The 19,317-nt window shown below is 33.4% G+C and overlaps 1 protein-coding gene and 1 long non-coding RNA gene across 2 annotated transcripts; both read left to right on the top strand.

The window, feature by feature from the left end:
- Nucleotides 1-4,004: 4,004 nt before the first annotated feature.
- LOC110441330 lies at nt 4,005-5,215 on the top strand. Its single transcript, XM_021484443.1, has 2 exons — nt 4,005-4,401; nt 4,902-5,215. The coding sequence occupies exons 1-2, from the start codon at nt 4,068-4,070 to the stop codon at nt 5,213-5,215; spliced, it is 648 nt and encodes a 215-aa protein (XP_021340118.1). The 5' UTR covers nt 4,005-4,067.
- A 10,951-nt stretch (nt 5,216-16,166) lies between these two features.
- Nucleotides 16,167-19,207, top strand: LOC110441327. Its single transcript, XR_002461860.1, has 3 exons — nt 16,167-16,225; nt 18,829-18,870; nt 19,176-19,207. It is a non-coding gene; the product is annotated as an uncharacterized LOC110441327 (long non-coding RNA).
- The last annotated feature ends 110 nt before the right edge of the window (nt 19,208-19,317 follow it).

Here is a 19,317-nt window from a genome sequence, read left to right as displayed (position 1 = left end):
TAATAAATCAAGCGATGCTATCAATTTTCACATAATTTTCAGCACATAATGGTTTGTGCAGGAAATATTGGTACTGGAAATATCCTAGCATCGCTTTACGCCATGACATCGTACGCTGTGTCAGTACACTCGATAATGAACTTCCGTCTCGGGTTTCGTTTTGGTAAAGGATAGACGATGATTTCTGATGTATGTATTATAGACGTCTGTAAATAACCTTCCATAACGTTTACTCGTATTTTCGCTCTTTATTGAAAAAAAAAATCTGATCGTATAACTAAACGCAAAAAAATGTTTAATATCTATGGCTGTTTGCATATATTTGCTTACCTGTTATTTCTAGTTTCGGTTAAAGTTCACGAGGTGATTGACTCTTTTGATCGACTCTAGTCGAATAAGCTGATCGTAACCATCCAGATGGAATATAGTCTGGCACATTTTAAATAAAATACAAGCATAAAAATAATGATCTAATGTTGTCAAAGCGTGTAAACTTGTTATATTATAAAAAATGATAGGCTCATTTCTAAGTTTTGTTCATTTACATGTTTTGGAACCCTTTAAACTGCGATTTCCATGTTTAATCTTTAGTACCAGAACTGAATCCTAAATGGTTAAAGTAGACTTATGGAGTAATAAATGTTTTCATTGTTTTGAATTCTTCGTCCACTTACTTTATTTTTAATAACTGTTTCCATACTTCATATTTCTAGTAATGATTATTAAAAAATATCTATTTTAACTAGCGTTGTTCATTTTTAATGGAATGTATTATACTACTCATACTAGGAAATTTCACCATATTAAATCGAAATATCACTGGAAACACTTTAACAAAAGTGTCATTATTTTCACGTGTGGCAGTGGTATGATTACTATGGTGATGAGAAAATGTTGGTATTCTTATTTTGGTCCAAAATTGATTTTAAAAAGTGTTGTATATATGAACCAAATCACAAAACTAGCGAAGTTTTCTTTTTCAGAAAAGCCTCTGTTACTATCACGCCATGGAGTAACGAGGAACGCAATGCAAGGTTTTCAGTGATAAAAGTAGAAAAGGATGATGTGTTCGTATCAACAATTTTTAATATAACAATTCAGGGGAAAGAACAGAAACTGGACGAAGATTCTACTACTACTGCAGACGCGACACCGGGTACAGACGAAGTTAAAGCCGTTAGAGCTGTGATATTTAAACACAACTCACCGATGATGGAGGAAGTGGCGTCTATTCATTCAGTGGTCGACAAAACAGGCGACGAGAAAACTGTTGACTACATAACGCTCAAACTGGAACTGGAAATCACCAAAAACCTCGTCATTTACACTTGTCATCAGTACAATGGAAGCAAATGGACCAAAACTGAAATTGAGCAGAAGGTATCTTTTGGTAATGTAGTAATTATGATTGTATTAGGGAGCACTTTCATCCTGTTGAAGTGTATTTTCTGTGTATTGATAACACGACATTTTGCGATAAATATTATCTCTACTGTTTCGTTGCCCTTTTGATAAATACATATTGAAGTATTTCGACTAATGAAGACATTATATACAATTTAAACCTTGCGAATTTGCTCCGTAAAGAAAAAGATTGGTAATTATGTTGTAGTCAATAAGTGTTGGTCATGCAAAGATAGTCAATTGTTTCTACTGCATGAAATATTTCAAAACAAATTGATAGCATTTTAAAAAATTTCAGCCTAAACTGCACAGACATTTTTAGTCTTCACTATGCATTTTTCCGGAGGATTTTGTTATCTGACTTTCATTTGGAATGAATATGAACTGTGTTATTTTCAGGTTGGAGAAGTATAAAAATGTATTCTGTCTGCAACAAGACAATCAGGAACAACTTGCACTTCTCCGAAACTTAAAATTAAAAATACCTATTCAAATTCATACATATACGTACAGTATGGAAATAATGGTCAATGCAACAAATAACATCAGAAACATGACAACTTCATTTTAACGATTGCTAAATATCGATTTCCTTTAAGGTAACAATCGATATTCCTTAACGTATGAAGTTCACTTCACAATACAGTTAAGTCGCTATTACAATGCCTGTTATAAGTACATTTTCATCATCTCTAGCTAGAAGCATCCTGGTGTATAAGCTCTTAACGTTATCCAAGGTTTCTGCATGAGGAGCTTCAATCTACGTTGTAGAAATGTTATAGTCGCCATCTTGATTTGACTTCGCCTTTGGAGTTTAAGTGTATACCATGATAACTTAATCTGAAATCGCTAATAACTTACATTATATTGATGGATTTCACTGGAAAAATATCATAACGGCTGCCGCATGTGTCAATAGCCACTCCTTCCGGTTCACAATTTATCGCCTCTATGTTTTAACCATATTAATGATGCCTTACCCTTCAAGAACAAATTTCAGTGGGGTCAAGAATGTCTTATTATTTGGAATCACATTTTCTTCCATTTCGGTCTTAATTATGTCTTTATTTTTAGCTCTTGTTTATATATTAGTACTCAAAGAGTGGTGCATTTTCCCCAGTAATGCAGTGTGACATTTTAGTAGGTTGGACGTAGCACAGAAGAAGCTGACGTGTACGACTTTACAACAGTTGATCTTTGTTAAACTCAAAACTAAATACAGGAAAATTATTTTCTTTGAAGACATTTCTGTAATATATATTTGTTTTTGACTTTTCACTAGGTTGGACGTAGCACCGTAGAAGTTGACGTCTATGACTTTACAACAGAAACCATATTCTTCACATTGCGTTATATGTGTGAAGAAGTCATTGTACCTTCTGGTGGGTTCGAGTTTAAAAACGACTTCTGTACACATCAACGAATCACATTCCCAGAAGGAGCTGTCGAGAGAAACATGAAAATAACCATAAATGTACGTCGGAGACAATAGATACAGTCATCAGTGGGGTTCTTACAATGAGGTTCCAACTCACCAATAAAGAAAGGGTTGCCTATTGATTGATACGAATCAAAATAACACTGATGTCATATGAAAATATTACAATGGATATGTAAATGTTCATAGGAAGTGTTTTACATGAAATGATTTGATTAAATAACTTTCTTGATATTTTTGCTAAACATACTACCAAGGGTACTTGCTCCCTGGTTCGATATCTTGCTTTAAATATTTATATTATTATGTTTTTTTGTTTATAGACAATGTCTATTGAAGGTGAATGTAAGAGAAAAAGACTGAGAGAAGAAATGGGATCCGACACAAGCATCTCCAGTTTATCAGATATCGTGTATGTTCACCATTCGCAGCCATTCAAGAAAAAGGTAAAACTTCGGCTTAAACTGGATCCTTTATTCAACGATAATCAATCTTCTGAAACCTTCTTGTTTCATTGTGACGACAGTGGATGTTTGAGGATATTAAAAGATGTGAAGATGAGGAAGGTACCTGAGGAGGAAGTAGGGGGAGATAACGATATTTATGAAGTAGAGGTGGACACCTTTTCAGGGTAAGTCATAATTATATCTGGTTCAGTTCGAGATTTGTAATAGTATCCCTTTCTCCCGATTAAGCAGTTAATGTATTCTTTATGGACGGGCAAGTCTTTGTAACGTCACACTTAAATTGTATCGGAGTAACCAATAACAACTTGTTTGGAAACGTCTGGATCGATACAAATGCATGTAAATTGTTCAGTTGTGAATAAAGTAAAACGAATATCAATAATAATATCTAATAGTCGTTTGTATCATAGCCTAGATTAAAACCAGACTGCTACATGTCTCACAACCTTCTGTAAAAGTACACTTTCTTTCTTTTTAGAATCGGAGGGTTCCATGGTGACCCCAGACAAGACCACACCAGAACTCTGTCAAACACTTATGGCTTAGGCAGAGATCAATGCAGAATTCTAGTTTTCCTGTATAAGGAAGACAATGATTTACAACTTTGGTCTGATATTGTTCCCGAGAAAAAATGGAAAAGAAGGGAACGTGAGCTACAAAAACGGGAGGGTCTGATCTTTCTGAGGAACACAGTATCTCCTTCTGTGCCTGTGAAGAATTTTGGCCGCCTTAGAATTACTGTATTACACCATGGAAGAATGCTAACAGCCCCCGAGGTTCCCTCCAATTCCACTTTCATGTACTATGATAGAAATGCCAGGGAAATCTACAACCACTTCCCGGTTGTTCCAAACAAAGGAATAACAAGTGAAAAGGGGATTATTCAGTATGAAATGGATACAACTCCCAAACGCCTCCTACATACGGCATACATTAACGCTGAACTGTATCTGGTCGGACTTCAGCAAACAGTACCAGTGCGTCAAGAACGACAACCAACACAGCGCCCAAAAACCCAACTGCAGCCAGATAGACAAATATCACGACAACCTGGAGTTCGAAGAACATCACAAGCGGATGATGCAATCAATGGTGACACACTATATGAATTGTTTATATGTTTGTTTGATGATTTCAATGACTGTACATGTAAAATACCGAAGTTGTAAGGAGAAGGCTTATATAGGATTTGCCTGATGCCCTATCCCTTTGCATATTTTTTGGAATAAAATTTGTAAAAAAATAAAAAATCAATGGTGTTTATATGTAGATGCAGCAATTTTAGTACTGGAACGTTGTTGAATTGATACTGTTTAAATATACCGTTTATGTATATTACGAACATCAATACATACAAATGTGCAGGTTGCTTAGCATATGTACAGAAAACGTAAACATTATATCAAATAATCTTATTTGAATTTCAAAATGTAACGTGTTGAGTAAGTACTTGAAATAATACATATGTGAATATATGATCATTAACAAATACCAAAAATCTCGAAAGAAAAAAACCCAGAAAAATATATCTAATGCATTATTAAACATTCATTACCGTTAAACTTCTAATTCACCTTGTCGTTTCTTTTCAGATTTTTTCAGCGAACAAAGCTTATTCTTTCTTGCACAGGAGATACCGACAACCAAAGTATGGGAACTGATGTTACAACTTGGCTTACGCATGAACCAGATTGAAAACATTCGCTCCGCAAACCAATCTGACAACAAATACAAAATTACGTTAATACTCTATTGGAACAATGAAAACAAGAATCCACCGAACAGCAAGCTTGCCATTCTTTGTGGTGCACTGAAAGAGGTTGAATTGACTCCCGTCGCTGAAGTGTTGGAGTCGGTATACAACGAACATCGATCTCTGAAAAAAGGGGATTTCTCAAATATTTAACAACACTGTATATGGAATTTTTGCATTGAACGTTATTAACAATCACGAACGATTTATAACATAACACAAATCCGAATTATTAAGCACCATTCCTTTGAAAATACGTGCAGTTGTTGGAATATATTTTATTGATTAAGTTGACATTTTTATATTTTGAATTTTGATAATTCTAAAAATCATAGGTTCCAAAATCAGCCTTATTTGTCATTAGATCCATGGAGCTGGATAAAACTGAGGCCTATCCTCTGTGAGTATCAAGGGTCGCCATGTTGTATCTAGAATATATAGGTGAGGCTTTAGTTTCACGATTCCAACGCCATGACAACATATTCAAAGTATCTCATATGTAAACAAAAATGTGTGGCAAAACTCTTTTCATGGCTAACGATCAAAAATATACATTATATTATGTAATATTATAAAAATGTCAGCTAAATTAGTTAATTACATACACCTGAATGAATCAAGTGACATACGGGTGTCGGCTAATTTCTTATACATTTTGATCGACTAATCACTTTTAGTTGATTATTGTAATTGGCAGGTTAATCGAGTAAGAAGCTGTTTATACATCAGGCTAATGGTTTACATCCAGATAGGAACACTGTAAGATGTTATACGTATAAATCCCATTAGGGCTAGGAAGTACAATACTAGAAATACTGTGCTTCCGTGCAAATGCATTATTCATTCTGTCTATACCTGAGTTGAATACTACACTCTATAATTATTTCACGTTCTCTAATATGTACTTTCTCTTTTCGAGCTAAAAATATTTTCGCGATATAATATGACGCTACCAAGACTTGCACTCCGTCAGAAAATGTTTCAAATAGTTTTTGAAATTTCATTTGTGCACTTGCTTGTTTGAATAAATCGATATGGCTGTTTGTCTGGGAGCAGATACAAACATTGTACGTTGTCAACATTTTAAACGTATTCGGTTTAGACAATAACAACCGGAATGTTTACATACGTTTCGGTTTCTGGTCCATTAAACCGGGTTATAAATATACATATATAAAATGGTTTCTTTTTTGTAATCTTTATATTGAAAATAAAAACACTTCCATTGCCTTTAAAAGTTCTATTATTCTGGGTTCTCGCCATTGCCGAAAACCAAATGTGATGAAAGCCCAGTGCTCTAAATTTAGAAATAAATTACTTCAGAATCCATTTTGCTAAATGGTAGAACATTGGAAATAAAAACAAAAATCGAGAAACATTATACATGTTTGATTTGGAATTTTAAATATTTTTAATATCATAGAAAAATATCAAAATTGAACCAATTAGCGTTTGGGTAGCGTACATAAAGCTTCTCTATACTGTTTTTTGCCTTATACATAATGTTTTGATGTGTGTCTTAAAAAAGGAGAAGATGGCATTAAAAAGTTTATTGTCATTATAATATCAATACAGTTGCTATATCATGTTTGTTTATTACCAGATATAAGTCAACCATTAACCATTGCTCGGGTTATATGACAACAATGCGTGTTGATATTATCCACAAGACTTGTACATAAAGATACCGACGGGATTTTACTTGTTATATGTATACCATAACAGTATTAAACTATGATTAATTAACTGTATGTTTGTTTCTAACATATTCTATATTTACTTTATTTAAAGAAATCCGCTATAAAAACACATTTGTTTACAATTTGATAAACCCACCATCTAATGAAGGTTGTTTAAAAAAAGTCATCTATCAGAGTATCAGTTCTACTCTTTGCACTACCACTATCAAACCGAAGGGACGCTTTCGTTCTATGGTTGTAAAGAGAAGTTTTCTTTTCAAAGAAAGTCAAACGGCAATACGTATATATCTTGAACGTTTTTGGACCGTATTTTGTGAAACCACGACAAATGTCAAAAAGAAATGATCGCGTTCCTGGTTTTTATTATCTTTGTTCTTTGTTGAGTTTTGTGGAAGTATATCCCCTTACTGAAGAAATTATCAGGACTTGTAACAAAAGCTTTGCCAATTCCTTTCATTGAACTTTTAGATATACCAACTATGTGTTGTCTATGCATTCTCGCAGTTACTGTAATTAAAAGGTTAATATCTAAAGTAGATGTAGTCTTCATTTGAATGAATAATCTATATTTGTTGGTGTCTTTGGGAAAGGAATTTCGTCTCTTCCATTAACTGTTGAGATCGATTATTATCAAAATATTGAATCGTCTAACTTGTCGATAAAAATAAATATGAAATGTATTAAAGTTTCGAATCCTCTTCTAGGTCCAAAACCATGTCATTGTTGCTATCGCTGGAAAGGGATTTTTTGTCGCTTCCGTAAAATGTTCAGTGAGCATGTTACAGATATATATATCATACCACGATCATATACTTTTTACTTCTCAAACTTTCGTTATTCCTAGATTCAGGGACCAAAATATTAGCACTTCCGCTTAAACAGTTAGCCCATCCTTTAGATATGGATATCCATTCCTTCCATCTGAAATATGCCACTGATGAGTTCTTAATTATCAAATTGACCATATCGTTCAGGTAAAATGTTACCTGTGCCCGGCTTTGTTTCAATTTTTTCTTCATTTTGTGTTTTATTTGCTGGTAGACGATCAGTCTCCGAGGTTGAAACTGAAGTAATACATCCTTACTATATCTGAGAGTGAAATCGAAGGCGATGGAAACGCTATTGTTACTTGTTCTATTAAGATTTTCGATGAAGTCAGCCTCATATAAAAAAAAAAGTCGGGCAATTAGACGGGGACACCGCACTCAATAAGAGAGATTTTCAACTAGGAGGAATTAAATAATTCTTGTGAGTTCAGGCGCCTCATTTCCATCGTGTTCGTGTTTAATGACCCATAACCTTAATGTTTAATTGACGTTCGCCTTTCTTCGAATAATAAGAGACATTATTTCGTTATCATATAAATTTAATCAACACTATTCAATTTCTTGTAGCAAATTCTTTAACATATTTCCTTTATATATATTTTATTGACAAAAATGGCATGTTTTCAAGGAGATTGGGTGACAGGCACAGACAATATAAGCCCGTTCGATATTAATAAGATACATGTAGCAATGATTGAACACGTAATTATATCATAATTATGAATGTATTAAGTGATCAATGTATATCAGGTTTATTAACGATTATTTGAATGAGGTCTATATTTTGAAAGGAAAATGACAATAAACATATATACATAGATCCTAGATATACATAAATAAATATTTATATTTTACCAATAGATGATTCTTGACCAGCCAGACAGCACAGTGTGCAGGCCGCACTCTATTGTTACACTTAGACCCATTACACCTGGCCGCTGACTGGCCCATTAGCCACTGAACTTTACTAAACTATACTAACATAGAAGAAGATTATTTTTGCACTTTCCATTTAATATGCAATAATAGCACTTTAAAGTATTAAGGGTTGCACAAGTATCAATACCATAAGAATTGGAGCTCAAAACCCATATCCAAAGTCATATATAAGATAAAAAGCACAAATTATCTTTCGTTATTTAGAAAATTACTGGAAGAAACAACTATTCTATGATAAAAGAGAAATAAATCAACAATTTGAATCAATGTATATGATGTCACATATATAATAACGAGGAAAATGCACAAGAAGTTTTCGGGGGAAAAAAATCATCTTTTTATTATCCTTTTTTTCACACATTTTAAACTGTGTCATGCTACACCTTTCTGTAGGTCTTACAACAATAAATACACTGTTCGTGTTTTATCCCCGTACCCTAACTAGACCAAGATAAATGATACAAAGGTCATGTTCAGATTCGAACACACTATATCTGTAAAGTATTGACGAACAGGTAAAGCTAAACAACAGGAAACGTAGCCTGATTCATATACATATACTGCATAACCTGTAGAACTATTAAGCGTCAGGTCGAGGTTCCAAAGCTTTTCAATATTATTGATATTGATATTATTATCATTTATATATATGACATTGCTATTGCGATGTCATAACTAATGAAATTTTGAAAATGACATTAGGATGGCCAAATTTTACTGATAACCTAGCATCGATAACTAGTACGTTACGTACCATGTCATCTTTACCAGACAAATTGACGGTAAACCGAAGAAACACTGAAGAACCTTTACAATATAAACTGATAAAAAAGTCAAACAAAATGTTGCCTTTACTTATATTTTTGTATCATAAATACAACTTTTAATAATAATTTGAATTTATTTAAGTCAATTAATTGGTGTTAATGTGTTGACTACACATCCATCACGGCAACACGTAATTTATTATCAATATAAACTAAAAAATGTCATTAGGGTTGAATTTATCCATTATTGTTATTGAAGTGCATATGATGTGAACGCTAAACAGTTTAATTAAAGGAAACTTTTTCAGTATCTTTCAAAGTAAATACTCAATTTTCCATCCCAAAACATGACATTAATCTGCTAATTTCGCAACTGTAGAAAATTGTTTATTTTATCATTTCATGATGATAACTTGTCCAGGTAACCAAAAGAGAATTAAATATACTTTTAACATCAAAGTATTCACAACAGATTGTTTTGATCTTTTTTTCCAAACAAACACTAAAACTGATGATCTAATTCCGTAATCGTAGACAAGAGAATCCTTTTTTCTAACCACGGGATTATATTTGCAATTTGTCAGTCTGTGTTTTAACAGAAACGTACATGGATGATTCTGCCGGCGAATTTCTTAGCCATCATTCATCATGTAAACGATTGCATGCTATTCGACTACAATTCCTTAATAATGTTCGTACTGTACAATATGCAAATCAGTGTTCAAATAGTTATTTTATTCAAACTTTATAAACAAATCTCTTCAAAGATAATAAAGTTTTGTAACTGTTAATGTAATTCAAATAATAAATTTTATAACAAGTATTTTATAATGTTGTGTAGGATACCAAACTTTGACGTATTTATTTTACTTTGATCAAAGTTATGTCATTTTCACTTTATTAATGATGCAAATATCATATGTAATAATATCAAAAGGGAAGTGATTAAAAATTAGTAATAGACTTCAGATAAAAATAAACCTTATGTAGATAAATCTGCGGCGGCAAGACGGGATTGGCATTAGTTTTTATTACATTTTATTTTGTAAAATATACTATTTATTTAAAACGTAAACAGACAATATTATTTTTACTTATGTTAGCATATAACAATGATAGATGATTGGTGAATTATTTATCAATACAAAAGTTATATCAAATAAATAAAGCTGATAATACTATCATTAAATTATCTAATTCATGAATAATAAAAACTAGATACAATTTGACCAAAAATGTGAACAGGCGATAATTTATATCAAATACAATTTCATTATTATAATCATAAATACCAAATTGGGCTCTGATATTGAGCATTCTTTGTCGTTTCGCTAGGTATATGTTTAAGAATTGCAAACATAAGCCTTCACGAGTTACTTCCCCTGACATCAGCAGTTTCATCATCCTCGAGGTGCAAACACGCATCAGCATTGTTTCAAATTATGCACCGGTCAGCTTTAGTCTACAACTCCAGAAATATGTTGTGTTTCCAGCTATAGCAAAGCCTGCTTCGTCAGAGGTTGATGAGCCATTCAACTACAGAGGCAAGGCATTACCCTCTGAAGAAATTGTTACACATTTAGGCATCATTCACATCCAAAACCCAAAGAAGACAGCCTCTGTAAACATGGACTTATCTAATTCCGTGCTGTATCTTATAACCCCTATGAAAAGGAAAGTGGGCTTTCCTTATCAATAGTTCAATGAGGACAGGCTTACGTGGGAAGAATGGTCTCAACCCTAGTATACATAACAACCTTATCGTGACGTATCTACTACCGATATACATTTATTTACTGAAGGTCTTCTTTCAACTGACAATTATTCTAAATATCTTGGAAACAGAGTTTAGGAAACTCTACGGCAGGTCGTTTATGTGCCTGAGAGCTATATATATGAAGATGTAGCATTATGTTACATAATTGGTGGCACAACTCCACTTACTGGTCTCATTCATAGGCAGCCATAACTATATTTGACATGATAAAATTTGAAGGGTTGTAGGGAGATAACAAATCCACAACTTCTTTTGTGTGAATGATCTAAATCCCAGGGTAAGTTTGCGGGAACTTGTTAACTATTGTTTAGATAAAACCCGTTCTCTCCTGAATCTCTACTTGAACATCCATCAAAACCGGGAACCTGGAAATATACTGTAAGGAAAACAGTTGATGAATATTGGGTCCGCGCTATCTGCAATCAAGCGGATCTGTACACATTTATGCGTAATATCAACTTCACTCATTACTCCTCCCAATACTGAGTTCAATGGGGACAGCCAATAGAGACATTAGACAGTCCCGTATCAAGTGTAAATCTATACTTGGCACATACTCTCTTCAATCTAAACGTGCAGTTTTTAATCTGACACCTATTGATCCAACATGTTTATCGTGTAAATCCTCGATACTTTTATCGATCACTGCACCCCTGGAATATGTCATGACAAAATCGAAGGCTCAATGTGAGCCACATTGTGAATGACACTAGAAGACAATTTTGATCTTTTGATATACAAAAAAGGAATCCCACGGCAGTGTAACGGTAAAATGGACCGGCTTTGACCTCTGCAGTCGCTCCTTTGTAATCTTCAAGGACCGGTATCAGCCTACTGATCGATTTTTTTTGTTTTTATCCGAGACCAATTAAATAACCAGCGTTCAATTTCTCAATGATATATTCCAGGGGAGCAGAGGTATGACTTAATGCAACGAAAGGACACTGTAGCCTAAGACAAGTAGAAGTTTACTCGATCAGGCAGAAAGTAGTTGGAGTCCCAGATAAAAAGAATCGGCAATCACAGAAAATGCAACATAGCAAAATAAAACTATTGAATGGGACAATTCTGAAGTCTAAGACAGAGAGCAGGGAAATACTCATCTGGATTCGCCAAACTCGGCCATTTCCGAAACGAGGCTATAGGCTATCGCACATCTATGACCAGGTATTGAATAAAGATCAGCTGAATATCGCTTTGTCCATTCGATCGTCATTTCGTACATCTATAACAGTCAAGTCTATGCAAGCTTATAACGTAGAAGATTTGATTTATTGCCATTTGTACATTTTTTACGTATTAGTGTACATACGGTTTACCAGTAATTTGTCTGGTGAAGGTACCAGGGTACGTATTGTACAAGTTATAGAAATGTCATACAAAAAAACTTACTGGTGGTGGTACATTAATATGTTTATTCTCTCTCTTTACCAATACAAAGGAAATGTTAAGCAATGTCTTCAAAGTGAACACTTGGGATGTGGAGCCCTGAAAAAGTCGTTTGAAGTGCTCATATAAGTGATACTCGATAACAAAACGGAGACCGGAAATGGTAATTTATTGACGTTGTTGTTACGCTAATTCCCTTTTCGTTATTTACAACTATGGCATTTTTCACCTTTTGCTGTAATGCGACATTCCCAAAAACATTGGAATAAATATAAGCAATCAATTAGAAAGAAAACCGTGGTGCCGTGGACCGTAAATTGTAGTAATACTCTCGACAGATCCTATGGTTTAAATTTAATTTATCATTCTCGGGGCAGGGGAGGGGACTGTATGCATTTCAATTTACATATGGTGTCCAACCGAAACATTCCAAATAACAAAACAAATAACCCAAAGCATACGTGTGGCCGAGGTAGACGACCGTTAATAACATGGGGAGTGAAGTGGCAATAACAAATGATATGTATTCGCCGACAAGTCAGGTAATAAAAGGTATGATTTGATAATTCGAAGATATCGTTCTTTATGCTTTTCAATTAGAGTATGCGGCGCGGGTGTAACTATTTACATATATTTACATTCTTGTTGTTTGTTCTGTACTGTTTGTTTTGTACTAAACATTACAAACATCATAATTGATGCACCATTGAAATATCATTATTTCACTCTTTTTTAATTTGGAATAAAAATATGTATGACATTGTCACATTAAATACTGACTTCCGACTCACAATCGGTTCCTCATGGTCACGAACTTTCTAACACCCAAACGTCTGACTAGGTAAACCCCGTGACATCAACTTGCACTTTAAACCCAAATAACTTTATAATGACACATGGCATTCATCCATCAACTTATCTTCATTTAAATCTGCAGGTTTTTCGGCAAACAGTTTATTTAACGGCTGTACATTTAACTTCAAATGAGGCCGCCGGGTGTCCTGGACGGTTACTATGGTGACCGATGATTTGAAATAATTCGGACATCAACTTTTTTTAAATATCTAATATGCGATGTATGCGATGGAAAAAAAACATCAAATAAGATCATCTTTAAAAAATAAAAGGAGTATCAAGTGTTGGTTATTATCATATTCTAGACATATATTTTCGTTTCAACAAAGTTAACTGATCGGCGGAAGCTTAGCATTTGGAGTTTCTGTGTACGCTGTAATTTGGTTGTTCCTTTATTATGATTTCTGTCCAATACTAATATCAAAAACATTGAATTTACAAAACTGTTTGAAGTTCATTGTAACGTAAATATAAGAATTGAATGGTTTTCGCAATGTACATGTGCATTAAAACCATCCATTCAAACCCTATATGAAGGAGTCTTACAATATACGCCAACTTTATATATATGTTAATACATCACTAAGCATGACAGTGTATACAGAGACATTTCACAATATGCTTCCTGCTTCTTACTGCAAGGAAAAAAATTGACTTATGTTATAAATCGTTTCGCGATCATCAGATCAAGAATTCAGCTAGGACTGTTGATATATTAAGAACATTTAAGAAAAAAATATAACCAGTAAATGTGATTTTATTAAATGTCGAATAGCACGACAGACGTTCAAACCACATATCAAACATGTTGCATAAACATATATTTACAACGTGAATAATTTCTTGATTGAATGTATATTTATCATAAACGAAGTAGTACAAGAATACGCCACAGGCCTGCAATGCTGATAATCATTCAAGTCAAGCGCCACCCAAAGTCGTATGCATGGAAATACTAATAGATATAATGCAAATGTAGCTGAACTGGACTGGGTCGATCGCCGGTGACAAGGTATCTCAATTAGTTAGAGCGTCCGTATAGAGTTCGGAGGGTCCCGGATTTGAACCCCGGTCTGGCCGTGTATTTTTTTGTCTTGTTATATTTGGCACCCAACGAAATATAACGACATGGTCTCTATGTCTTCGGGGTCGAAGAATTTGTTAAAGGAGGGAGGAATGTAGCGGAATGTAGCGGAACTCGACTGGGTCGATCGCCAGCGACCAGGTAGCTCAATTACTTAGAGTGTCCGTTTATAGTTTTGAGGGTCCCGGGCTCGAAACCCGGTCTGACCGTGCAATTTTCCTCTCCTGTGGCACAAATGTATTTTCTCGGTAACATCAGACACATCTAACAAATAGGCTACCATATACATAATGCCGATATTAAGACATTCAAGTGTACGAGTGATTTATGTCCCTTCAATTAATGATAAACTATTTTCCTGGGGTGTTTGGACCAACCTGGTGCTTTGTTTCTCGTTCTTTACGGCCTTAGTGAATAGATAACCAAGTTGGTAACCAAATTATTTCAAATATTTAATAGGATTTGATAGGATATTAGTGGGCCAAGCATTACTGCCTCTATATCCACAGAAATATATTTGAAATGTATGATCGTACTTCACCTTCATCAAACAATATGTGATTTAGGGATACGGAACAAATATGTACTAAACCAAGTTTGCATGGTGACACACACAAGCACGTTCGCTACTGAAATCTGAATCACCTTCCTATTATATCGTAAAGTAAAGTTAAGGTTGTATCGACCATATAGAAGTCAGGACTCGTACAGTATATTGATCCACGTAAGGTATTCCATACACTCCAGTCGTGTAAGCAGTAACCCGACTAAACACAGAGATTGCGGAAGTATAGAGTGCAAATCAATGCTTCAAAAACTCCTACATATTTGTTGATATTGCTTGTCACAAAATAATCGAAAAAAATAAAAGGGGACATTAAATCGTTTTCCGTTAAAAATCAAATGAGGAGAGCCAGTTTGGACTTTCTGGTGGCAATTATCGATACGATTATTTTTTGGTGCATATTCATACCTTTGGATTATGTCGTCGTGATATGACATGAAATAAAGGTCAAATTGGAGACCATTAAGATATGATACGAGGGGGTAAAGTGGGGGACCAAAATCAGAAAGAAACTTTTTTTTGACAAAACAGCGTGTTATTTTTCAAACTTTCTTCAAAATTTTGATATATTACTAAAGCTGCAAATAATAAATATGACAGGAAAAAAACTAGCACACAGTTGATAATATATCCGATTAATTAGACGATAGTTTGTATTTCGTTCACAGCAAATAGTAGTTGGCTGCTGAGCAAGCGATTTACTAAATTGATATCCGAGATACAATACTACAACGCAAGTTAAATTGCAAGGTATTGAAAGAGAAAAAAACACTACTAGCTGGGTACCAAGGCAAGTACATCATTTGTATGTAAACATTCTTACTAAAGATATATTGGCTTCATCACAAATAAAAAGGTAAGGTGTGTGTCAGGGGGTGATATTAATCACATTATGTTAGCCAAAAGATCAATCAAAACTGTAAAAGAATGTAATATGTTTATGTGCATCATATCTTATTGCACTGAAGGTGTTTCTGAACTTGATCTTAGCACTGGCATGCACATTCAAATACATAATTCATCAACCTTATGAGGAAAGTTATAAAAAAGAAACATCTGGTTTTGTGAAAAAAGAGGCAATTTGTAATTTTGTTTCCCCATTTTACCCCCATCATAATTTGAAATGGTCTCCGATTGGACTTTAATAGCATGTCACATCATGATAGCATAACCCCTATGTATGCATATACAAACAATGATACTTATCGCTGATAGCCACCAGAGGCTCCGAATTGGCACGTCCTTTATACAGTGAACATGGTAAGCTTTTTTCTTTTTCTTTTAACGAATGCAAATATAGCAAAAGGCATTTTCTATATGAGAATACATCGGTCAAAGTTGATCGGGATTAAGTATAATATTGCATATTCGTGCACTAAAAAATGTCATCAAACACAAATACATAAGTTACAATAAAACTCCAAGTATTAACTCAAACAGAAAGTTAAATATTTTTAAAAAGTCATTTCATAGCTCATATATAACGATTTAAGTTAGCCATTTAACAAAAGTCAATATAAAGCACGTGTTATATAACAAGTATGTGTTATATATTTTTTCAGCTGAAGAGTGGTTTAATCAATTCAAAGTTTTCTTAAATAACTTAACAATTATTACAAGGGACGAATACTTGTTTTTCCAAACATGTTAACACGTTTACGTTAAAGAAACATATGTACATATACAAGGCTTATATGTATGCTTAAAATATTTTTTAAGTTAACAATACATGCACATATCTCATCTGATGAAAAAGAAACCATGTTGCACATCATTGTGAAATAGATGTATGTACGGAGGGTCGTGCGGTTGACTTACATACTTAAACAAACATCTGGTTTGTGGGCGTATTCTTCTGATTTTCTAATTCCGGGTTGGATTCGATTGTAATAATTAGTCATGTATTATATACACAGCGTAATACATTATGTAATGTATCAAGTGAGGTTGATATGTATGTATTGATAAACATTCAATTTTTATTACATAACGAATAATGAATAGATCGATACATATCAACTTTGGTTAATACTTATGTATCAATATGTGTTAAGATCTGGAAAAGTGAAAATTTATCTTTAATGACAAATATTTAGAATTTCTAAAATCGTGACAATATGAAAGGTACAGTATAAGATAAGCATCCATTACTGATATACAATACCTCAAGGTTTTTCAGCAGTGAATAGAAATAGACTTCACACTTCAATTGCATTCATTGTCTATAGCTTGCCAGAAGATTCTGTTGTGTTGTATAGTGGCAATTACATTATAATGAAAACTTCCTGTTATTAGGTTGGTATCAACATCAATTGATGATTGCTACCAGTTATTTTGACGTTTTGTTTCACTTGATGCGGTTTATTTTCTATTTACAATTTGATATCGTATTGCAATACTTAACTACGACAATGAATTTTATAAAACAATAACATAATTCAAAGGAATGAAAAAACGCTTCCTCCAATTTAGTCGTTTTACAGCTAAAAAGATAACGATGATTTGCTGGTACCTAAAACAAAATGAGAATTAACCATAAACTGATCAGATATTTTAGCAGCAATAATCAATGATATTATGTTAATGTCAAAATTCGACAACATAGAGTCAGTTAATCTATACCAACATAACGTCACACATGTCATTTTAGCACTTATATACACAACACGTTCCTGATAGGAATTGATTTACAGGTAATGAAACGTACCGAAAGCAGGAAGTAGGAGTGAGTAAGATAAAACTGTTTTAGTTTATTCTCAATATATTATTAAATATTTTTTTCACTTTGGTTTGAAATATATATAAATAAAACTTAATCTAAAATAAATTCATAAAAAAGTAAAGATGCGTAGTAATAACATGTTAAAACCCGGTTAATTCTTAATACATGTTACCAATGCTAATACATCTAGAAAAACCGGGTGTTTTTTTTTACATTATTCAGTGATAAAACACACCAAATGCTATCAGAAATATTTGTTTATATTGATATACACATATTACCATCACAGTTGTAATATTGAAATTGAAGAATCTAATCGTGAAGATATCAATAAATTCTGTTGTGCTAAATGTTTAGTGAGAAAAATAGGATGTTATACATTTTTATTTTAAAAAGAATCATATTTTAATGAGGTAAGTCAATTTTACCCTACACAAGTATGTTTCAAATTGGTTTTTAAAACGACTCGTCTTAATCAATATGTTGATTCCAATTTTTGACGTACCGATTGTTATTGAAGGTATAGCTGCTTTGGAATATCCATATCACCAAGCTACGACAAATTTCAAGTAACACAGTTTGACAGCGATCAATATATGTAAAAAAGGACAACATAATTTCTTTGCTTGGGTCGCAAACAGAGTTTCTATCTCTTATTCAAATAAACAGGAAGCCCATCAGATAGACGATATTGACTGCTATAAATTGATGTGAACATAAAGTTACAATTAATTGTGCACGCTCTATTGATAAATATATTAATTTGAGTGCACAGGAATGCGCGTTTCGATTTTGTTAAATCTTGTTATCAATGATGGCGGCGGCCATAATGTTTAAAATCACAAAAGCAAAATCAATATCCTTATCAGTAGGGAAAAGAGGAAGTGTATTTAAAACATAAATGAATAAAGTTGAAATATTTCCTATAATGACAACAACAGGCTTCTAAACGGTGATTGATTGATACACGATGGAGTATTTATTGATATAACTGATCATTATAATTGATCATTGAATAATAAATCAGTGAGAACAGATGCATGTCAACAAACAAAATGTCGATCAACGAAAATAAATTCTCGATTTTTTATTTACACGTATTTATTAATTATTTTACTTATTTGTTTATTTTTCATTCTAGGTATAATTACTGGTAATGACGATGAACAATGGGGAACACAAAGTAAGTGTTTTGGTTTTTGTTGAAATACTTGTGTTACCGGTGGTTGCAAGTATAAACATCGGACACTACTGTTTCAGGTTTATTCTCGGCGGAACATAGATGATACCAAAAAACTCGAGTTGTCTCCCTTTGTCCACTTAAATAGTGAAACTTTACAATACTGACATAATAATGGGATTATAGAAAACAAACCCCTCATGCTACACTTGCTAGATAGTTAATGTGTTTAGTAAATAATAAGAAATCTATTGATTTACTTCACGTGTGGTAGTTTTAATGTTCCATTATTATGATGTGTGTTTTAGAACAAAGGATGAGAAAGAAAACACACCGAAAAGGGAGGAAAAAAACGAGAGAGAAAAGGAGAAAGAAGAGAGGAGGTAGAGATAATGCAGGGAGTACTCCTCTTTTTTTCGAACGCATCGAACAATCAAATGCGAAATTTCA

Source organism: Mizuhopecten yessoensis, unplaced genomic scaffold (assembly GCF_002113885.1).
Source record: "Mizuhopecten yessoensis strain PY_sf001 unplaced genomic scaffold, ASM211388v2 scaffold715871, whole genome shotgun sequence".
Lineage (NCBI taxonomy): Eukaryota > Metazoa > Mollusca > Bivalvia > Pectinida > Pectinidae > Mizuhopecten > Mizuhopecten yessoensis.
This window is presented reverse-complemented; position numbering and strand designations above follow the sequence as displayed.